Source organism: Lethenteron reissneri, chromosome 21 (genome assembly GCF_015708825.2).
Source record: "Lethenteron reissneri isolate LAM-NWPU_2019-01 chromosome 21, ASM1570882v1, whole genome shotgun sequence".
NCBI lineage: Eukaryota > Metazoa > Chordata > Hyperoartia > Petromyzontiformes > Petromyzontidae > Lethenteron > Lethenteron reissneri.
This window is the reverse complement of record NC_083799.1, coordinates 7,484,150-7,508,772: the sequence shown is the minus strand read 5'-3', so window position 1 is coordinate 7,508,772 and position 24,623 is coordinate 7,484,150. Positions and strand designations below refer to the sequence as shown.

The window sequence follows — 24,623 nt, the reverse complement described above, 5'->3', positions numbered from 1 at the left end:
TTGAGAAAGAGTCCTTGTCTCTGGCTGGTTCTACAATCCTCCTTGGTGTCAAGAAGTCTTATTTAACACATGCGTAAGTGGGATGCAGGGACCCACCATCCCCAAATGGCTCCAATGCCCAGCTTCCCACCTCCCAGGCCGGCTCAGGACTGCTGGGCAATGCTGCACCTCCCCCCAAGCCCTGCCCCCATCCCTGCCCTTCTGCCGGGCGCTCTCTGCCCCGTGACACCTGGGTGCAGTGCTCCAGAGAGCCCTGAGGAGTGACCACCTCCTGGTAGCCCTCCTCGCATACACAAACATCACCCTGGACGACCAAGCACAGGAACAGAAATCTGGAATTAGAGAACGAAGGAACATAGTGCAACGAAGGATTTGCACAGTTGTGCTGTATAGGTCTTCAACATATTTTCGGATTGTACTGCATATTGTTCTGGCATTTCTTAGAGATTTTTCAGGAAAGGAACTGAAGTGAAACATCAAACATTATGCCAGACATGTGGTACACCCCAAAAACACATCCAATAGCTAGAGGAACTTTGTGATCTTCCTGCAGTCAACACTATCATCTAGTGTCAGATGTGTGTCTGCTTTTCAACCAATTATATTTTACATTAATATGGTATGTTACATGAATGTTTAAATTATGTTTTGATAATATTGATATTTTGGCATCTGCCGTGGATGTAAAATGTCCACCAATGGATCACAGTCATCAATAGAGATTAATACAGGGAAACACACTGACTTCTGAGTTGTAATAGCAGGTGCTTGTTGGTGAGTAATCATTATGTTTAAGATTAATAACACACCCAAAAGGTTGTATAAAGAGAGCGCAAAACGCGTGTTTCTGACCACAGTGTCAGTTCTCCCACCATGCCTTGCATATTGCATGACCTTCAACTCAAAAGTTAACATTTTGGATGTACCATATTCATTTTGATAACCACACCTTTTTTTGTCTATAAAAACTTTTTGTGTAATATTAGTCTTGTTTCCAGTCTGCCCTCTTCCTGTCATGAGTTACTCATAATTTATAGCATATTTTGGAATTTATACTCTTTGTTTTTTTCGGTAAAGTTACGTAGGTTAAAAAACAAAACAAATAAATTAAATTTCGATTTAAAGCTTTCGTGACTGCAGGGATTCATCTTCTTAGTTCTTTCGGTAAAGTCACGTAAAAGGGAAGTAATAAAATAATAAAAATAAAACATAATAAAATAAAATAATTCTCACGACGTTTCGGCTACAACGCAAGCAGCCGTCTTCAGGTGAAGAATGAGACAATGCCAAGCTAGGAGCTTATATATAAGCTGCGTTGGAGGTGGAGGAAAGAGCGCCTTAACAAAAGAATGTGCATGTGAAGAGGAATTTAGCATATTCATGGGAAATGCGTAGGAGGTGGGCGGGGGGGTTTCAAAGTCATATTATGCCCATGCATTATGCAGGATCAACAGCACCAAGGGGGGGGTGCAGGGATTAGCAGTAACAAAGGAAAGGAATGTTAATGATATGTAGCTGCAGTTACTCAACCACCACGTAGAAAACTAAAGTATAAACTACATAAAAAAACTAAAGTATAAATAGCATAGCACCATCAGTATACTTACTATACTCTACACTAAGCTGAGTTACTAACAGCAAGTAATACATTACAATTCTACGTCGTAAAAATTATATAATATGCTTCCATCTAAACTTTATTCTATTGCATCACACGAGCATATACCGTACTATATACTGCCAACATTAAATTATATACTGTATTTCTGTAAACCAACCTATATCTTATACATTTAATATAACACTATGTATTATTCTACCCACCCTAATGTGTGTCGAAATGGTTTATTACGTCCTTCCAATGATTGCTAAGCCAGAATCCATCTTCTCGGTTAAAATTGTCTCTGTGTTTGTATATGTGGATCGCCTCATGAACGAATCTCTCATGATAGCCAGATGGCTTGCAGAGAACCTCTGTCTTGGAGAAGTCAATATCATGTGAGCCCACTGAGTTGTAACAGTGATCTGCCACGGCTGAGGTGTTTGTCCTACCGTGTTTCAGGTCAGCTTTATGTTCACGGATGCGGTCCGAGACATGTCGTTTGGTTTCCCCAATGTAACTGCTACCACAGAGGCAACTTAGTTTGTAGACGCCAGGGTACTGTATGTCTGGAACCACATCTTTTACAGACGGTACCAGATCACGGATTTTTTTTGTACTGTGTTGAATCGGACCTGGATCTTGTGTTTAATCAGGATTTTGGAGATCTTTTTTGTGACCCCAGCAATGTAGGGTAAGGTGATGGTCTTGAAAGGCTCCTCAACAGGATCCTTCTTGATGGTTGGAGTGATGGCTTTGCGGATTGTGTAGTCGGAGTAACCATTAACCTTAAGAGCTTGGCGTACGTGTTTGAGTTCACTGGCAATGTGTTCATGGTCGGAGATGCATTGGGCTCTATGATATAGAGTCTTGATGAGGGAATTCTTCTGGGATGGATGGTGGTGGGAATCCGGTTTTAGATAAGCATCCGTATGGGTGGCTTTCCTGTAGACAGAGTGGCTCATTGAACCATCAGGTCTCCTTTTGATTAGGACATCCAAAAAGGGTAGCTTGCCATCTTTTTCGACTTCCATGGTGAATCTGATGGCTGGGTGTATGGAGTTGATGTGGTCGAGAAATTGGTCTAGAGCAGCACGGCCATGTGGCCAGATGACAAAAGTGTCGTCTACGTACCTCTTCCATAAGGTCGGGCGTAGAGTGGCAGTCTGGATGGCGTCCGTCTCAAATTTCTCCATGAAGATGTTGGCTACAACCGGAGATAGGGGGGAGCCCATTGGGGTGCCCTCAGTTTGCTTGTAGAAAGTTTCATTCCAGGTGAAGTATGTATTGGTTAAGCAGTGTCTCACCAGGGGGGGTACCCCAGCATTCAGTCCATGATGAACCAAGTCTTCAATGATTGCGATGGTATCAGGTACAGGAACCTTGGTGAATAAGGAAACCACATCAAAACTGACAAGCAGGTCGTCTGGGGACAGGGCAATCCCCTTGATTGTCGATACCAGGTCAGTAGAGTTTAGTACCGCAGAGGTGGTTTTTCCAGTGAAAGGCCGTAGGATTTCAGACAAAAAACGAGCCAATTTATAGGTGGGGGAGTTGATAGTAGAGACAATGGGACGAAGAGGTGTATCTTCTTTATGTATCTTTGGCAAGCCGTATAATCTTGGTGGCCTGGCTGCAGAAGGTTTCAACGAGAACTGTTTGGTCTGATCAAATAATGCGGTTGAATCAGAAATGATTTTGTTGGTTTTAGTGACGAGGCTGTTGGTGGGGTCTCTTTTTATTTTTGTATAGCTGCCATCGTTGAGTAGTTCTTGAATTTTGTTGTTGTATTCTATTTTGTCCATGATGACAGTGGCATTGCCTTTGTCGGCTGAGAGGATGACAATGTCTTCCCTCTTTTTTAATTGAGCTAATTCAAAACGCTCATCTTTGCTGATGTTGCTAGCTGGCATCTTAGCGTTTTTGAGGGTTGCAGAGATTTCAGATCTTGCTACGTCTGCAGCGATGTGACTCAAGCCCTTGAGAGCTACATCTACTCGAGCAATTATATCATTAACTGGTATGTGTCTAGGTGTGACTGCAAAGTTTAGTCCTTTAGCTAAAACGGATTTCAGACCTTCAGAAATAGTACTGTTACTGCGATTAATTACGACTTTGTTAACATCTAGCTTTTCAATGTGTGGGTCCGGTTTCTTGTTTGAGAGGCGGTTGAATTTGGAAATCAAGTTGTCCTTACATTTAGTCGACATAGCGGCAGCTGAAGAGGCAGTCATTTTTTCTACATGTTCCCAATCAGATGTGGACATTGTTGCACTCAAAGATAAGTGTGATTTGTAGAGTGTCTTGTCTAACTGATCTAGTTCGGTGCGCGTAAGTCTGATTTTCTCTGAGATGAGAGCTAAGCTCGTTCTAGACAGAATTCGTTTCGCATTAGAAGAAGTTACAGCAGCAGATGTTAGTGTAAATGCGTTTGGTATTACCTTAGAGTCGCGACATCTCTTCACCTGAAGACGGCTGCTTGCGTTGTAGCCGAAACGTCGTGAGAATTATTTTATTTTATTATGTTTTATTTTTATTATTTTATTACTTCCCTTTTACGTGACTTTACCGAAAGAACTAAGAAAATAAATTAAATCACGATATTTCGGAGGCAACACAAGCTTCCATCTTCAGGTGGAACCGTCACATCAAAATTACTGTATCAAGTGACGGTTCCACCTGCAGACGGAAGCTTGTGTTGCCTCTAAAACGTTATGATTTAATTTATTTGTTTTATTTTTTAACCTAGGTGACTTTACCGAAAAAACCAAAGGGTATGGATCCTTGCAGTCACGAAAACTTCAAGTATAGAATTTTGGAATTGGTTTAATAATTTTGGTTGGCATGTGCAACCAATATGTTGCAGGAGAGGTTTGTAGAATACATGTCTGCCTTTGTCTCTTCGTTGCTTATTGTATCACATCAGGTGCTATGTTTAGCCTAAGGATATCTAGGAATTACATAAAACCGAATTCAGAAGATATCCATGGTCAGAAATCAATGTTGGGTGAAATGAACCATATCACAGATTAGGTACATGACCACTCTAGTAGGGGGATGTCCATATTTACCCACATTATTACGGAAAAAAACAACAACTCAGAAACATTTTAAGTGCAAAAGGTGAACCATCATGTGAAATGCAATTAACATTTCCATGTGAGCACTTTGAATAGCATACGTTCACCTTTGGTCGTATTTGAGCATCAAGTGTGACTGGTATGCATATGTGAGCATATGTGTGTGACTACGTAGTATTTATTTCCATTCTCAAGAGATGGGCACGTGCATATATACATATGATACCAGTGCATTACAATTCCTAATGAGGAAAATTGTTCTAGTAAGCAGATTATACTCTGAAGAGCCATTACAGCAAACAAGCTAAATTAGGTTGTTGCAGTTATGTACAGATTTATATTTAATTGCACACACATATTAAATGTAATGTAACCCATCTGCAAATTTAAATGTAAAAGCATCAATATGAAATGGTTCAAATGAGTATGAGATTGTGTAGCATTGAGCTGTCTGGCAAAGTCGGATAGTCGGCTTAACAGTGACCACTAAAACCCCTCGTAAAAATGGAATAAGCCCATGCTAATTGCCAATGTCTTCATCAATATTTCACAGTGCATAGAGGTACATTTAATAATGCCTATCATGATCCAATAATAGGTTTTGTTTGCAGGAATGTGTGTGTGTGCGTTTGATTATAACAACCTGCATACAGATGGCTTTCATGGAATACGTGGAAATACATACATAACAATACAAATGTTTAATTACGATTTTTTTTCTAAATTGAAAAAATAAATTTGGTTCTGTAGTGTATGAGTAATAAAAAAAGATGAAATAAATCCACGTCTGTTCTTTATCGCCCTAAAATTTACATATTTGATTGGACTGCGCGACTTACATTAACCAGCAGCATTTTATTAAGTAGACTCCGCACAAATTTGGACCTTTTGGTGCTCATCAAACATTATTATTAAGATCTCCTCCCTCAAAAAGAGGGACCCAGTGAGCAGAAATGTTTTTACTCACGTTGAGCTTTTTCAGACGGATTTTGATTGAGGCTATTATTCAACTGTACCAGTTGAACTTTGTAGTTATTCTGCATAAATATTTATTGCATCGTGCAATGGCTTTGTTAAATAAATCACAAAGTGTGTAAACATAAATCAAGTTGGGAGTGATGAGTTCAGGAGTGATTGAATGTGTTTGTATTGCAGTGACCATGTTGGCGACTCGCTAACCTCGGCACAATAAGAGTGTGGCAGGAGGCAGGGTGGTATGCAGGAGTGTACGGCTTTGGGTTGATTGGCGAGGGAACAGCCACCTGCAGACACACGGCCAAATGTTCTTTACAGAGCAGCAAATCCTTACAGAGCAGCAAAGTCTTAAATCGCAGAGAAAAATGTCCAGGAAAGCACACATAGCAGCCCGAGCGAGCGAGTGTTTGGAGATAAAACCTAAAAATTAGAAGGCTGATCTATGTTGCCTGTAAGGCAAATGTATATAACCGATTTATCTTCCACACTCTTAGGTAAAGTCCACTGGTCATACCTTGCCTGAAATAATTTAAATTCACATAGCAGAGGAATTGGATTACTCAAAACATGACGATACAATATAAGCCGAAAATGAAATAACAGTGCATGTCATTATATATTGTAACGGACATAATGTACAGCGTTTCACTGGCTTGCAATTATCATTAACATGTATTTACCCAAGCAAGCCACAGAAGTAGGGAAAATGTTGGTATGTGTTGTCGCAATTGAGCAATTTTTTAAGTTTGCATAAATCGTACCATGATGCCGGCACACATGGCCTACTCGTTTTTGAATAACATCACGTTATTCAAAGCAGACGGTGCATATTTTATGGAGCAAACGACGCACGTATATTTTTCATTATTACACTCGAAGCATTAACCAGGGCAGCCAAGGGGGCTCGAACCGCAAACCTCTATAACAAGCGACAAAACACACACTGCTCGGCCATTTCATATGGCAAGAGGGACAGCGGGCTGTGAGAAGATGGATTTGAGGGGAGGGGGGCAAGGTAGAGATGGGAGTAGCACAACTTGAGGTCCAAACCTGTGACATTGACTCCATCCGACCGCTGACACCAGATGTCCCGTCGGCCCCCTACCCAAGGCCCAACGTGCCACTCATAGCTGTAGCATTTCCCCCCTGTCACATGCGGCACACCAACGCATAGTAATTTACAGCAAGACACAGTATTTTACAAATTATAATGCAGCAAATCACATTCTACAGACGAGGAATAAGAATCGAGCACAAAACTCGAGTACAGTAATAAAGACAAGGTGTTTCATTTAGTTTTGTTGTTGTTTGGGAAGATGTACTAGCTATAGAAAATTTACAACTGAAATATTTGATGTGTGTATTCGAGTATGTTTCAGTTTTATTTTGTATCAAAGTGTGCTGTATAGAAAATCATCAGGACATGTTGATGTGATGTGTGTGTAAATCCTTACATGGATGACTGCACATTTTTACTTGTGTGTGGATGTGCAATGGTGTTTATCTGCACCAATGTAGAATATTTACTCGCATATATATTTAAAACTGTGAATAAATGATGCACATTTATGCTTGGATATGCTTGTGCAATGGTATATGCATGTTTGTTTCTTTATACCCCATGTAGAATAGTTATCCAATTTACATTGAAGTAAATATAAAATATAGCTCACTGGTTGTCATGTCACAGTAGATTGTATCCTTTTATTTATTATACAGCACTGCTATATGGAGACAAGCCATAGCAATGGGTTGTGTTGTTTCGTGAACAATGAAGTTCGTTCAATTATAACATCCTGGGGACATTTTTAACAATGCAAGTGCATGCATGTTTGTATCAGCAGGGGCACGAATTTCATATGAGTATACATGGGAGATGTTGCATACAATTGCGCACTTGTAATAATCCAGGTATACGTAGATATACCCACATGCGTGCATGCACACGACTGTGTTTATTATCAGGTGAAAGTTTAGAGATATAATTGTCTTTTACAAGGGATGTCTCCAGTCAATTATGAAAAACAAAAATAAACTGCATGATAACTCAGTAAAAGGTATAAAGGTAAAGGTGCAACCTTGAAATTGCTTTTTCAAGCCACTGCTGATGGAAGGGTCTCTAAACAAAGATAAAAAATCCCCCATATAGCTTTAACAGACTGTTGGGGCAAGTGCTGTTACCGAGTAACTGGCACGGCTATTTCGCTATGAAGGCCGTCACGGCACACGAGGTGGTGGTGGCCAGCACCACCCCTAGCTGCCGTTGTCTCCCAAGTGGCAACGCTTACACATAACAAGAGGTACTTATTTGAGGCTGAATTGACCTATGGGAGGCCTAGGACCGGTTCAGTTAATCGTCACCAATGTGGGCCATGAATGGGAATTGAACTTGGGTGGTCGGGTTCGTAGTGCAGCACGTTAACTGCAACACTACCGCTCCCCTTAGTCTCCACACTCATTACCCCACCACACGCGACCTGCTGATTGACTGTGGGTCTATTTTTACTGTTGGGTGAACAGAAACGTGGGGGATTTAAAAAACTTGCACCATTGTTTCACCTGCCATGCCAGAAGATTTAACAAGACACTCTGGATTGTCCAATGTGCTAACCATTACACTACGGGATCATCCTAATGTGTAATAATCCAGGACACTAACAACAACAGCGATATGTGAACAAAGCCAAATGGGTAATCGAAAAGGCAGCTTTTACTTTTTTCGGTGAACATGTGTGTGTCTGTGTGTGTGGGACTGTGTGCGCTGCACAATCCCCACCAGAGCACTCGCGAGCCTCCCACTGCTGGAGAGGGCAGCTGCCGAGCATGCCGTGTTGTGGGAGTTCTACATGCTGGGAGCGGGTTTGCACGCCCGGCCCTCTCGGTCCAGCCACAGGAACACCGTGCCTGCAGCTTAACAACTGGCAGACGCCCCATGTGGACCATGTGCCCAGCTGGCAGTCACCTGCACGACAGACCGCTGAGGAGATTAAACCTCTTGAAGGTGCTCTGCATGGGGCGGAGAGAGGAAACCATACTGGACAGGATGTCAAACACAAAACGTCAGATGAAATGGAAGCTATCTCTGTTGCAAGACGCAGTGATGGACACAGTCAAGTGCAAACATCACTTTAAGAAGATATCAATGAAGGAAACGGTCTTGTCCCAATGGCGCAAAAGGCAAAAGGATTATAAGCATAAGAAGAAGAGAACACAGTACTTCAGATAGAAGGGTGCTGCGGTGGCAAGATTTTAACTACCTCGCCTGGCATACAGGAGGTCGTGGATTCGATCCAACCCTGATGCCTGTATATAGTATTTGGAGTCTGCATGTTCTTCCTGTGGTCCTGTGGATTTTTCTCCGAGTCCTCCGTTTTTTTTTCTCCACATTTAGAATCATGCGTTTAGAATATTTGGCTCCTATACATTTTCACAAGATAAGCCACTTTATTGAGCGATAATTTGTGGCCAGGTCGCTTCTGAAAAAGAGGTTCATAGCTCAGTTGCCCTTACCTGGTAAAATACGTTATTATATGCAATGTAAAAAAGTGTAATGTTCCGAAATTATGCTAATTTAAATAATTACGCAAATAATGCATTTGTAAGGCTTGAGCATAGCGCGCCACACACCCCCCGCCTCTGTTGCTATGCAAGCAAGCACAGTACAGTGAGGTGATGTGAGGTAATGGTTGTTGTGGCTTTAGGCGAAGTGGGTCGTTAAGGGTTGAAACAGGTGTCAGGGTAGCCGGGAGGACACAGGCCAGTGATTGGCTGGAAAGGTAAGTGGGCATTAGCTGGCGTCGCTCTGGCGGCGAAAACAAGGCCACGTGACACGGGGGGGGCAGGGGGCGAGCAATAAGCGGGGGGGTAGAGATAATTAGGGCAGATTAATTGGTGTGGGGATATAAGCCAGAGCACAACGGAGAGATGCAAGTCCTGTACGAGTCGGCGTCGTGGATGGAGCTGCAGCAACGGTGCCCAGGGAGTCGCAGAGCAAGTGATAGTAGAGTAAAGCGTAGAGAGACAGTGTTAGTAGAGTAAAGCATGGAGAGACAGTGGTAGCGAGAACACAAAGGATGCAGAGTAGGAGAAACCGTAGAGATGACAAGCGTAGCGAGGTAGAGAGACGCGGAGCGACGCGGAGCAGAGTGAGGGCACGGAGAGACGCGGAGCGGTGGCGCAGCAGAGCGACGCGGAGCGGAGCGAGGCCGCGCCGAGACGCGGAGCGGTGGCGCGGCGAAGGTGGACTCTAAGAGGAAAATAAAGAGGAGAGAAAGACAACCCTTGTACGAGTCCTACACATTTATGCTAATTAGGCTCTGCTTCGTTATCTAGGGGTATTACCAATCATAATAATACAATGAAGGTGTAATTGCATGAAGTTATGCAAGTGTATGGGATTATGCTAATTAGGCTCGGCTTCGTTGTCTAGGGTGTATTTCCAATTGTGATAATGCATTGATTCTCGCTTAAACTTTTACTGATTATGTTTTAGTGCTTTTATGTCAGGTCTCAAAATTCAGATCTCACCACAGGAAACAGTTCTCATAATTAAGATTATTATGCATCAATTTAGGAAGGCACCACTCAGACTCTTCTGTGTTAAACAACTTTAATATCTAAAAACACTCTAACATGCGAATACTTATGCTCGGAATTGTCAACACAATACTCCTCGAGATGTCCTACTCATTGATCCATACAAATAACCTTCAATGGTTACGTTTGTTAAACTGAGCATAAAACAATTGGCTAATCTCTCAGAGTCGAGCGAGCATACACGGTGATAGGAATAGTTCCTTTAAAAAATGAATGTGACAATATTCATACGAACAGTCATAAAGAATCATGTACCCGAGGTAAAAGTATACCTCAATTAATTAATTGCTAAGAATATACAATTAACGAAAACGAATGACTAAAATACTTCTAAACGACCGTATTCATATAACTCAATGGGCAGCAATGCTTTTCACAATCAGCTAATATTTAACGCAGCACCTTGGAATGGCAACCCTTTTCGAAACACGAAGAAAACTTTTTCGAACAATTGTATGTCCCGATATGCATGCTACGTGTGTGTCTTCTTTGCCACTTGTTGAATTAGTGGTTTACGTGATACAGCGTTCCTTGTACTGAACATACCTCAGGTTCCCAGTAGGGTCGCTGGGCTGGCGTGTGTGTGTGTATTGAACACATGGTGCTCTTGCCTGAGCCGACACGCTTCCTCTTGGCTGCACTGGTTCCACTGCTCCGTGCTCTTTACCCTGGCGTGCAGCTGCCAGCTTCGCACAGGCACCCAGTGGTGCCTCTCCCGCTCTTCCTTCAGGCTGCGCGAATTCTCTCCATGCTCTCTCCGAGCTCTATCTGTGCTCTCTCCCTTAGAGTGCATTTGCCAGCTTCGTGCAAGCACCCGGTGGTGCCTCTCCCGCCCTTCCTTCAGGCTGCGCAAGCTCTCTCTGTGATCTTTCCATGCTCTCACCCTTGGCGTGCAGCTTCCAGCTTCATGCGGGCACCCGGTGGTGCCTCTCCTGCCCTTCTTTCAGGGCTGCACTGGTTCAGGCTCTTTCCACTGCTCTGTTCTCTCTCCTTTGGCGGGCAGCTGCCAGCTTCGCGGGGGCACCCGGTGGTGCCTATTCCGCGCCTTCCTTCAGGCTGCACCAGTTCTCTCCCCGATGCTCGCTTGGTCGATGCTTGGCGCTTTCCACCCTTTCTACAGGTTGATTGCTCGTCGTTGCTCGTCACTCTCTTTCTCTCTCTTTCTCTCTTGCTGCAAATGCTGGTGGGAGCTGGCACTCAATGTAGAATACAACTTTTAGCCATACTTCGTCTGTCAGCGCCAAACTCACACTCGGCGACACACCACTTCTCTGCAAGCCCCATCATCCATGGTCAATTGCGGGGCCCTCCCCCGGAGCTTGCCGCAGCAAGACTCAATTTCCGTTGATCCTTGTAGACTTGACCTTTGCTGGTGTGCAGCGCTGTTTATCAACTTTGGTGCTCTCCGCCCTTCTTCCAAGAGGGCTCCTGCTGTGAGCTACTTGTCGCTGGCTGGATCACTCACTCTCAAAACTTGTAAATTGTATTAGCACACCTCTTAGCTTCTCACAACTCTTATAGCTTAGCATAATACAACTTATCGCAGTCCTCGACTCAGCAAGCGACTCAAAACATAAGGGTAGATATAGAACAAAACTTTCAGCGATACTCTGTCGGTCCATGCTGAACTCAGCTCTTAACAATACATCGTCCCTTTTCTCTGCGAGACACGACATCCATGGTTGATCTCGAGGCCATGCCTCGGAGCCCACCCCTCGCAATACTGATTTGCGTGTTATGTGTTCTTGCTTCAAAATTCTCCCACCTCGGCTTGCCTTCTCACAAAGGACCGGGATTCCTTTGATTTCGCTCTCAGCCTGTGGGAACAGCTGTTTGGCTGGTGTACGTGTGTGTGTCTGTTCTAATTTATTGAAGTAATCTGTTAAGTCGCATCAAGGCCTGGTTCCTGTCCTCTTCCTCAAGCTATCTCGTCATCCGTGGAAACAGATGCTTACAATTGCCCTGAAGTGTGTTTTTCTAGTTTTTCAACTTTCTGCAATAGTTAATCTGGAAGGAGTGGGGGTTCATTTTGTCTGGCTGCGTTCTTTCCCTCTACCCTCACGGTTAGGGGGGTAAAATTGTATTGTTGTCTCTCACAAAGAGGGGCGCTGTGGCCTTTGAAGTCGTGTTCTGTCGTGCACCGGTTGGAAGTAAAAAAATATTATTTTACCTCTTATAGCTTGGTAACGTACCACTTTCCGCTGTTTTGACTCTGCAAGTGACTCAAAGTACGTTTTGAGTAGCGTTTTGAGCTATGTTTACAGCGTGGTTTGGAATTTTTTCATGGTGTTTGATATCTCAAGGGGAGGCGCCCTCCCTGTATATGTAATTTATTGCTACCATGTGCTGCTGGAAGACAAAGGCGGTTGGGGAGGCTCTGATTATTCTTTGGTTTTTTCGGTAAAGTCACGTATAAAGATAAAATAATACATAAAAAAATATATTACTTATTATTTAATTTATTATTTTATCTTTATACGTGACTTTACCGAAAAAACGTATAAAGATAAAATGATAAATTAAATAAATTATTACTTATTATTTAATTTATTTTATTTTTATACGTGACTTTACCGAAAAAAACAAAGAATAATTCCTGCAGTCACGAAAGCTCCAAAATTAAGATTGAGGCTCTGATTCTATGGAATACATATTATCTTGGTCGTGTGTGATTGATATATCTCGCCTTTTTTTCTTCTGAATGTTAACCAAGATTTGTGATCTAACATAGTTGTTACCACAGGTATTCCGAGGGTTTTTATTAACCTTTGATCCCCGTCTGTATCGCCAGGGATCCGTTATATTTAATATCCTGAGGTTGAAGATATAGCTAAGGTTTGACTTAAACTTTCGTGACTGCCGGAATTCATTTTTAGTTTATTTTGGTAAAGTCGCGTAGATAGAAGAATAAAGTGAATAACATTAATATAATATAAATAATAAACCACTAATGTAGATTGTAGCCCGGTTCTTAATCTGAGTGAGTGTGCTGGCTGTCGCAAATGTCGACTTATTCTTATATCCAAGCTTCGAACTTTTATCGTTGTATTAAAATAAACCATAAAAACAGTTGTCTGTTCAATCTCCCTGCTGTTCTCGCTGTTCGGGAGATCCGTGGCCCCTGCTGTTTGTACATGTTTATGGCGGCCTTTGAAGTCGGTATTTCCCCAGAATTTCATTAGCCCCCCCTTTACACGGGTTTTTTTATGATCTCCTCCCTCCAGCTTGACTTTATGTGGCGAGGCAGCTGGGGTGAGGGAAGGGGCTACACACCGATCGATTATTACAACTTTCAAAAAACATATTGGCAGAATTACTCTTAATATACATTTTGGAAAAGAGGGCATATATACAACAAGCAGGATACTGTTTCACTCACCATCGTGGAAGTCACTTGTTTTAAATGTATGTAGCAGCGACCATTGCCATAAGCCACAGCTATTCTCCAAGAAATGCCCTCGTTTGTCAATTTTTTTGTCATTCACCTACTTGTAGAAAGTCTTTCAATTCCCACTGTATTTTTCATTAATTTTGTGCACACGTGCGTAGAAAACTTCATCATGTGCGCAGTAATTGGAGGAAAGTAATCACTTGCAAAGGCAGCCTCTCTGGCTCGTAACAAATGTTCTGTGTCGGCATGCGGGCGAAGCGTGCTGTGGCTGACAAACGGCTCTGGAACTTGGGGTGGGGGAGTGGAATCCGGGGACATCGATGCGTGGCTCCATGAGCAGACAGGATTTCAATGGAATAAATGACCGCACCTCTTGCGTCAACTGCATTTAATGCACATTGTTTTATTTCCTTTCGGACGCTGATTATAAGTTGATAATAAAAACATTCAATGAAAGTTTGCAGGATTATAACCACACTCTATTCAAACTCAATTTAAGAAACGGCATCTGAAAAAGGGCGTCGTGGTGAGTTGCTGAGTGATACACTGAGAATGTTTTTTTATATGTACACTTTATCACCTTTGTGATAACATGAAGTGTTTTACAAAGAGCTCCACCTATTTGGCACACCCAAACATTTAATTTGGACATTTGCAATTTGGAGCGCCTTAAAATGTGTAGGTGTGTTGACGTTCACTTTGGAACATTGCATGTCACACAAGAGTGCTGCGAGGTGTTGAATGTAGTTTGTATAGAACCTTGGCTGTTATGCACATATATATCCAGGAGAGTTAACATCACAAAGATCGCAAACATCTATAATCAGGGCTTAATTACTCAATATTGCAGAGTCGCTGGTAGACTGGCACGCGACGATTACCCAGTCAGAGCAATAGGTAACTTGGATATTGTGTGCCTGATACATATATATTTTCTGCCCCACAGACCCGGATAGACTGGGCTGAAATTAAGCCCTGTGTATTACTACCAGTAGAGCTCAATCTGGAAATTTCCCATTGACGTGCATTTTTCAACCTGGTCCTGAAAGTCCTGGGTCAGTTTGGGACACCTTGGATCGAAGGCGACACCTCACCGCTCGGCAATACTCCAGTGGCCACCAAGTTTAATAAGAGACGTGCAGCATGAAGTTAAATAATAACCAGTTATTTGAAATAAACCATTGTAAACTCACGTAGAGTTGTTGACAGGGCAGCAATGAAATAATTTCGTGTGAGAAGCTCAAAGGCAGCAAGCTTGGTTCCTCATCAGTGGTTGCTTCTGGGATTTAAAATATTCTCCCCTTTATACCACACTTGTCTGGGTTAACCTAATATCTGCATTCTGTAGGGAAGACCTCTGACCCTTTACTGTGTGTGACAAAGAAGAGTCAACTGACAAATGTTCCTCCCCATTTTTACATTGCCCTTTCTACCCTGACCCGGCTTCTCCAACATGATTGAAGTCCGCTATTTTCCAAATGTGCGTGCATCTTATTCCATTGTGTACCAGTGTTTTTGTAATATTTATGAGCAGAAACATGCAACATGTTCCCAAACCACCCAGAAATGCTGGATTGTCTTATAAATAGGCAACTCAGCAGTGCTGCTCTGCATAACATGAAGAGAGTGAAAAAAAGTATATATATTAAAATCTGTAAAACATTTTTTTTTTACTTTTTTTCTCTTGAGACTTTGCCCAACTTAAAAGCACCTAAAAAAATGCACATCATTGCACCTATAAATCATTTAAAATTGTCTTTACAATTCATCAATGATGCTATAAACAATTTTGCTTATGTGCGTGAAGAACAGTGCTCAGCTAGGATTAAATTAGTATGCATGTACTCCGGGCACAATGCACAACAACATACGATTTAAGTAGTAAAACATAGTTGGCATTTTAAGATAATTTACAGTGCTGTAGTGTAACATCTTAATTTGTTTAAAATGTGTCATTCATGGCATTAATTGTGGTCGACTTTTTCCCTACGAGAATACTAAGTGCAGTGTTGCTCATGTGTAGTTTTATATCATAGGATTTGTTATAGCTGTTCTCAGATTTACTCAAGTATTGCATGCTTGTGTGGTGTGTGTGATAAAGTGCGTTGAATATGGTCCAGCAAAAACAACCCCCTACCTTCTCGTGGTGCCAGATGGCAATGCTGTGGTGGGCAGTGCCGTGGGGGGAGGGCCAACTTAAATTGGCCATTCCCCTCATGGCGTCTGTAACCACCACAGCGGCCAAATGGGGGCTCTGGATGGGTGCGGGGGGCTGGTAACCCCTCCACCTTCAATTAATTACCACTAAACTACGAGTTAAAAATTTTATTAATCTTGTGCCGGAGGCCCTGTGGGGACAGGCGTCTATGACGTCCCCTGGCCAAACCCCATTTGGTGGAGCCAAGAGACTGAATCCTTACCCTCGGGGCTCCTCCAGAAACAACAAAAAAACACTACATGTGGACAAGTGGAATGTTCGAACGCTTACTGTGGAGGAGAGGCTACCACTCCTCTGTTGGGAGCTGGACCGGTACCGCCTGGATCTCTGTGGTATTCAGGAGGTCCGGTGGACCGGCTCTGGCTCCTGCCACCATGAGGGATGGACATTCCTCCACTCGGAGCAGGAGACTGCCAAACAACAGAGAGTGGCTCTTCTTCTGAACAAAAGAATGAAGAGGGCGTGGGAGTGTGGTGGTGAGTTGTGGGAAGCTGTAAGCCCCAGGCTACTTTGGGCTCGCCTTCCCATCAACCAGATGGAAATTCCTTCGGTACAGCTATTGAAGGCTTCATGAACTACGTGGTGGAAATAGATGTTAGAAAATGTGGGAGCCAGAGGACATCCTTGTCGCACCCCAAGGTGTACAGGGAATGGCTCCGACTCCCGGCCACGTAGTTTTACCCGGGCCCGCTCACCATCATGTAGGTCCTTAATGATCGTGAGCGGAGTGTCAAGGACTCCAAAAACACAAAGAACAACCCAGAGCTCAGGCCTACTGATGGTATCGGCCTTCACCAGGTCAATAAAGCAGAGATGTAGGTCTTGTTGGAATTCCCTACACCTCTACCGTAGCAAACAGACAGAAAATATGGCATCTATGCAGGACCGCCCTTTCCTGAAATCGCTTTGGGGCTCCGCAAGCCTCTCCTCAGCGTGCCTAGCAAGGCGATCAAATTTGACTTAGAACTTTCGTGACTGCAGGAATTCATATTCTATGGTTCTTTCGGTAAAGTCACATAGATAGAAAAAATAACAATAAAATAATAAAAATGAAAATAAAGTAGATAAAAATAATAAAAATATCACGACGTTTCGATCGCAACACAAGCAGTCGTCATCAGGAACTGGGAGGTTAACCTCTGCGGGCAAGCTGTTAATAAAGGTTTAGAGATGGGCGGGGCAGCTAATGTTAATGTTGGAGAGGTCTCCGACACCGGCAGTAGGTCTAAATCAATCAAAGATGACCACCCAATCAAAGAAGACCACCTCTTCTGTTCCTAACTCAGCTCGCCTGGGAAGTGCAATGTACCCCTACTGAAATTAGCACTGCGACAGGAGACGATGCTGAGCACATTTGTTGCCAGTGAGCCAGTTGTGGATGCACAGAGCATGATGGTCCTATACTTGTGTTGTGGCTGAAGCGTCGTGAGAATTTTATCACGTTTTATTTTCATTATTTTATTATTTCCCTTCTACGTGACTTTACTGAAAGATCCAAGAATATGAATCCCTGCAGCTACGAAAGCTTTAAATCGAAATTTGGTCCTATGTCTGTTCATTTCTGATTAAGAAATTGTGTGTAGGACACCTACTCCTTTTCGAATAAGATTTCATATGATGTCTCATTTAAATATAACATAGCATTTTCATCCTTTATTCATGCTATGTTTTATTGTTACATATGCTCAGCTTGTCTGTATGTTACGTGCTATTATTTGATGTGAATATCTTATCCTCTACTGCATCCAGATATGGTCCTCGTATTTAGATGACGAATAGGTCAATATTGTGATTATTGCAATGTAAATGGAATGAGGGAAACTTGACTGCTATGCTTGTAGTGATGCATAGATTCATCGATTAAAGTGATTCTTATGTTCACAATACATGCATCAAAATAATGTATAAATTAAAAACAAAATTGTTTCATGTGCTTTTGACCTAATCAACTGCAATGTGTCCAATCTTGCTCCATTTCAGACACAAATCAGGGTTGAGGCTGGATGTGCTTGGATGGGCGACTACCCCGTGTAATAACTGGTGTCATAGACTGCTGTGGGGCTGCATTATCAGCAGAGGGCAGTGCAGACAAATCAATTGTTGTGCTGTGCTATGCATCAACGTTTATGTTCTCTGCCTTTATCAACCCGCAGGGACCAACATTGTGAATCATTGTCATATAACTCCCACGAACTGAATGGCATAGGCAGTCCCTCATCCATCAGTGGAATGACAAAAATAGTTCAATCTGTGTACATACAGATATAAGTACACATATGTTGCATGTGTACCACGTGATCCCTCTAGCGACTAGAGCCACTAAATCCACCACAATGTAAAGAAAAAAACATCAATCGATTTGTGATCTAAATCTTAAAAAGTCACGAAATTCGGGCAATTTTCTTTTTTAGTCTACTCAACTATATTTAAAGATTATTTTTGTTGTTGACTTGTACGTGGTTTTCTGCAGGCAATGTGGGTTTCTCCCATGTAAAAAAAACCCCATACGAAATAGGGAATTTGTCACACTTCACCCGAGCATTACTCTCCTGAAAATTATTATTGACTCATTCAAAACTTTTTCTGGGTAAAGAACAGATAAAGGTGCAGTCCTACAATTGCTCATGCCACTGCTGGCAGGTTTTTCACAAGAGGGAACTCAAGGAACCTACTCCTTCACTCTGCCCAGATATCTTGGAAGATGTGGGAGTACCCACACAATTTCTCCACCACACGCAAACTGCCGAATGACCAGCTGTGGTTTGCCAATTTATACTGCTGTATGGACAGAGGTGAGGGAATTAAGGAAACCTGCACCATTGTATCACCTGCTTTGCTGGGAGTTAAATGTAACCAGCGACCTCTGAATTGCATGTCCAGTGCGTTATTATTTAATTTTCTTATGGTATCGACCAATCTCTCTACAGGATTGACTTACCTCTATGTGATGTAGTTCATGATGAGGTAATGATTTTACCAGCCTTCTTAAGTTGACCTCGGGAAGGCTGAGGATCGGTTCAGATATTGCCACGGATGTTGGCGATGAGCAGGAAACAAACTCAGGCTTTCAGTTGTTTTTATCACAATGCGCTAACCACTTCACTACCGCTCCTGACAATGTGTATACATGCAAACAGACATGCGTACACACACACTCTCAAAGTGAAAAGGTGTTACCTGGACAGGACACGATGCAGGATTTTTTCAGTTCGGGCTGTCTCCCCTCCTCACCCAGTGTCCCCATCACTTCTCGCCAAGGCACCTCCTCACAGAGACTCTGCTCCACCTTCTTGACAGGATCGTCTCCTGAGCCATTGTGGGACAGGCATGTGAGCTCCCTCACACTTCCACCCTCGCCGCAGTCACCTCCCTAAGAGACAGCACATACTGCTTTGCACAAGATGGCAAAACTCCCAATATCACACCATAAAATGCCATGCAACCCATGTCCTCATGGGCCACACTGCCCGAGCACATCACCATGTTCACACAATAATATACCACAACAGAACACAAGAGAAAGGTTTAGAGCAAGAGGGTATTGATGAGGTTCATGAGGTGGGAAGGTCAAGACCAAGCAGATAATATATAGTGAACAAGAGAAGTGGAGGGGGTACACTGGGGGCAATAGTTGATAACAAGAGTGGGAAAATAGGCTTGTGGCAGAATTGAGACTGTTGTCAGCGGTAAAGCTTTGATCTGCTATTGACGTTATAAACACTCAAGCCAGAACCAGTGGCAAGACATCTGCCGGACAGTGTCAGAGATTGAGCAGCAGATAGCGTTGACACTGCAGTGAAAAGAAGCTTCCGAGCTGATTACTGGGCATGGCATCTTCCATGGGTGTAGGGGAGCTTGGAGGCCAGCGTGAGGGTTTAATGGGCATGGACCTGCAAGTTACATTAATGTTTATTTGATTTGATTTATCCAGTCTTATGTAGTGGTAATCCAACAGACATTATTTTCCTAAAAGTGGGAGATTATTAGCATCATACCACATTTTATTTTGTTGACATGCCATCTTAAAGGATTATTCACTGCACACAATAATCTTGAATCCGGGTACTCTGATGAGACAGAAACTGAGAATGCAGAAAGGATGACACATATTTTCTGGGAGAAACAAAACAAAAGGAAATATACAAGAGGTGGCTGGACAACTCTTGAGCATTGATGTATTTTTCAGGGCACTTAGCCAGCATATCTGAGAACTAAGATTCAAGTCCTGGGTCATTACCCTTGGCACAGGCATACCCTGGATTATGCCCAGATGTGTTCCTGAAATCCAAAATGTAAATCGAAAGTACTTAAATCGAATAATTGTTGGTGGGTTGTAACGTGGTGCAGTACCTAAACAGAGGATGCTCAGTAACCCATTGCGCATCTATATTATACAACCATCGGTGTGAAAAGTAAGTGTAAATTATTGATTAATTAAGATATATAAACTATGTCTATGATACTATACGTCTTAATATTAGTTTATCATATACAAATTGTTTACACTTGTATAAAAATAGTCGCCATGAATACTGTATGTGGGGAAAAGAGATATTCATAGAGTACACATGAAAGAGACTATAGCTAGTCAGGGATGCTCATGGTTGGGTGCTTCAGGACATCTGGCACTTGGATATTCGCCGTGGAACGTAACAAATTTGGGCCTTAATGAGAAAGTTCGTAACTCTCCAGTACGTTATAGTGAGATAAACGGTGCATAAAATAGGATTGGGTATCAATAATTTTAGTAAATAATAACGAAAACACGTAAAGTGGGAGGGCGTAAAATTGGGGTGTTACTGTTTATAATGTTTTATCATGTCTACCAAGCCTGATAGTCTCACAAGTGCACAGATAAACAGACATTAAAAGTAGTGCTCTCCGCCTCATGAAGACCGCTTGTGTTGCGATCAAAAGTCGTGGGTTTTTTGCTTTTATTTTAGATTTTTTGTTTTATATTTACGTGACTTTACCGAAAGAACCAAGAATATCAATTCCTGCAGTCACAAAAGTTTTAAGTCTAAATTTAGTGCTTGAAAACCCAGATGAACCTACCACTGAGGATTTAAAGAGTTGTATCATAAAACTAATTAAACTCAAACTCGTATACTCTGTACCTTCTATGGACTAATGAAATACTTTGTAGACTGGACTCTGGGGAAAGTCCTAGGACATTTTGCAGTTAACCTTTAATTGAGCAAAACAAAAGGGGCTGAGAAAAACCTCAAGAGTGCAGAGAGATATTTGGTAACAAGACCGTGAGGCATAATATATGAGGATAGAAAATATTCGCAATGGCTTAAAAAAGGGTACTCAAATGAGACCAGCGAGGTGTTGTGATGGAAACAGATCATTGAGGCAAACACGCAAGTCAAGGCTGCCTCTCACCGCGTAGAGGTAATTAGTCAAACTGAAGACAATTTGTCGCATGGCTTAATTGTCTCTGGGGCCATGCTATTGGTTGGCTGATCAATGTAGATGAAATGTTGGTGTATTGCGAATACTCACTGGCCATAAGGTGTCATCTTAAGTCTATTTTTCTCTTTTGCATTCTCTATCTCTATTCTACTGTCTCACCCTCACAACGTTCCGTTTTTTCTTTCTGATATTTTCCCCCATCTCCTTTTATTCCCCCTTCATCAGTCTATCTCGTGTTCCTTCCCACCCTCATCCCACAACACTTCTTACAACTGTACTCCAACCCAATTAAAATGTAAAACCATAGACCAAAACATAAACTGTCTGTGAGAATAGGTTTTTTTACCCTTTTTTCTGGCAACAAAAAAACCCACCTTTAAACTGTCTATATCTCACACATGAAGCCTGTCTACTTGACAATGGTACATGACACATTGGTTTGATACTAATGAGTGTTATAACATCTCAAGTAAAGGCCCTTTGTCTTGCAAAGAGATTAAAACACAAAAAACAATATAGCGCCACTTCACTTTACAACAAATTTTCTTTTCACAAAACGCACAAAGTCAACGTATCCACGGATGTGAATTTGTAACATAAATCATGGATGGTACTTTCATAATTTCAATTGCGTTTGTTGTTTGGTGATGTCATATACTCTTTGTACATTTATGAGGGCTCTGATTGTATTATTAAATGTTTGATTACGTAAGTATTCATGTACGAAAATGCTCTGCTGACAGCAGCCTCCTGTTCCTAATCACCTGTGACATTGCATGAATAGGTCCAGGGGCAACTGCCAACTTTGTGACATTTTTAAATATTGCCACATGTAAACAAAAAATATCCATAAAACTAAAAAATATTAAATATTTTATTTTAATACTTTTCATGAATAATTCTGTCCAGTATTGCCACGTAATATTTTATTTCTATTCTCTACAGCAAAGCTTAATGATGTTTAGACTGTTAAAGGAGTCAATAAATAGTGTCATATTCAAGGGCACACTTGGGCAGGCGAAATTAATGTCCCCTACCATTTTGTAATGCACTATTCAACATAACATAACGACTCGCGCTGTGATGATTATTTATTTTTAATGAAAAGACATTTGGGGGTGCGCCAAGCAGACCGTGAAGCTCTCATGAAAATAGCAATAGCTGCTGGTGACCCCTTGGGGAGTGTCTGTGAGGTCGAGTCGAAGGGGCGGGTGCAAGCATTCGAATGTGCCCTACGGCTCTATTGAGGGCATTTGTTGTTCACGGGGATTAGACGAAGCTCACGTTCAACTGGCAGGAGGACCAGTCTCCTAGCTGCAGGCGGTAGCAGGGCATGGGGGTGCACGGTTTGCTTTGCTGCAGCTGGGAGGGGCAGGGCCGACCAAAGCCCTGAGCAGCTCGGAGAACTCTGCGACTTCTCTTCATCATCCCTGTGGTGCGCACGGACACACGCACACGGTCACGCGCAACACAGCCCAATACGTGTGTGCACACACAAACTGCTTCAGGGTAAGAGTGTACACTCGCCCTAAATACCAGCACCTGTGGCCGCACACGCAAAAGTTAACACATTTATATTGCCTTTGTCGAGTAGTCCATGAGGTCCAAGGAGGGCAGGCATGACGTTTAGTTTGCCCTCCATTTTGGGCAGCGTGTCTTCCCCATGCTCACTATGAACCCTTAATCATGAACAAACGTATACATTTGCATTTTTAAATGTCCGGCTGGAAATGCAGCCGCTGACATTTAAAATACGTATCAAAAACATGGACTAACTGTTTAAGGGCACAAGTACACTTTCCATGAGCACAATGGAAAAAAAATGATCCAGTGGTTCTTTGAAATACGATGGTTCCCATTGCTATATAAAAAAAAACATGCATGTAGATAATGACACTAATACTCTATTGAACCTGATATAATGTCAGGTCTACCTCTGTTAATGGGCTCCTGTTGTGATCCACACATCTCTCCAGGTAATAATGAACTCGCAGCACACAATACTGGCCACTTTTGTCACCCCTTTGCCAATATAAAACACCACACTAAGTACAGAACCTTTTTTCTGAGTAAATATTGGATAGGTGCTGGAGACAAATGCTACTGGAGTTGTGCATCATAGCCACTGCCACAGCGATTCTTAGAATTGCCACAAGTCAGGGTCAGGATTCGATTAAAGTATAAATTATTTTGTCTTGTGTTCACAATCTCATTTATATCGCTTCATGTTTGTAGAGATGTGACCTTACAGTTTTGTTCACTCATTCAGCCCAAATGTAAACATCCGAATATTTGCAGAAATCAGCAAATAATAATTTAATAGACGTGTGATTTGATGCATGTATTCTGAGCATGAAAATTCATTTGAATAAGCGATATGTTTACATACCCAGGAATTGAACACATTTACACATGGTTCACAGCGCAGTGCAAAAACCACTATGCCACCATTCCAAACACACACACAGGCAGATAGTCGCCGACCTGTCAGGCCGCACGTGCGTGAGCAGGATGACCACGACGTCCAGCTAGAGATGTGGCAGTCCAGTGGGCACTCCACGGAGCAGGGCTCACTCAGAGGACGAGGTGTCTCCAGACCAATCTGCCCATAGAAAGCAAACCAGAATGGAGAAGAGAATGGTTATATCACCTCAGTGTCACTGCACCCGTGGTAAAGTGGGGGGGGGGGGGGAGATTAGTCCAGAAATGGCCCCATCCTTGAGTAAAGACTTAGTGGTAGCACTAATCATAGGGAAAACAGATTGATGGATTTGGGCCCCCAGTCATTTTCTTGGTCGCTCCTAGGAGCTCCAAAATGTGCCCACTTGTGAAAGGTATCAAGGGCTTATCATCTTAACCTCGTGGCAATAAATATTGTTTAATTTTTTTTTTATCATTGGTCTCGTTGAATGTCAAATTAAGTGCTATCGGCAAGTAACTCTTGTGGCCAGCTTTGAGAAAGAGCTGGACAGTAACGGGTAGAAATTGGCAACATTTATAATCTTTGTTTTTTTCGGTAACATTTGCTTCATCACTGCTTCATGTTGAAGATTCATTGTTGGCCCATGGTAAGTTTTTGACTTGGAAGATTTCCAATGCCAGGTACAGATACCACCTGCAGAATTTGTACCAGAGTTGCTAGAATGGTAATGAAGCTTGCTAACTTCCTCACTTCTGATTTTTGTGTTTTATGTAAAGGAATATAATGATACATTAAGCAAAATTACTCTTTTTCTCTAATGTATGTGTGATATTTTAATTGAAAAGCTGTTAAAACATATAACTGGCCAAAAGTGATCGATCTCAGTATCCCTGGGTATAATTTTGTTTTACTTATTATAATAG

General features: G+C 42.3%; 1 protein-coding gene across 1 annotated transcript in view; it reads right to left on the bottom strand.

Moving 5' to 3' along the window:
• LOC133344936 (thrombospondin type-1 domain-containing protein 7B-like) overlaps positions 1 to 24,623 on the bottom strand; it is a 381,310-nt gene that overhangs the window by 6,000 nt on the left and 350,687 nt on the right. The window contains 7 exon segments of the mRNA XM_061555265.1: positions 97 to 304; positions 5,860 to 5,942; positions 6,706 to 6,801; positions 8,432 to 8,617; positions 19,038 to 19,230; positions 22,563 to 22,708; positions 23,763 to 23,880. Of these exon segments, the coding sequence (XP_061411249.1) occupies positions 97 to 304; positions 5,860 to 5,942; positions 6,706 to 6,801; positions 8,432 to 8,617; positions 19,038 to 19,230; positions 22,563 to 22,708; positions 23,763 to 23,880 (1,030 nt within the window).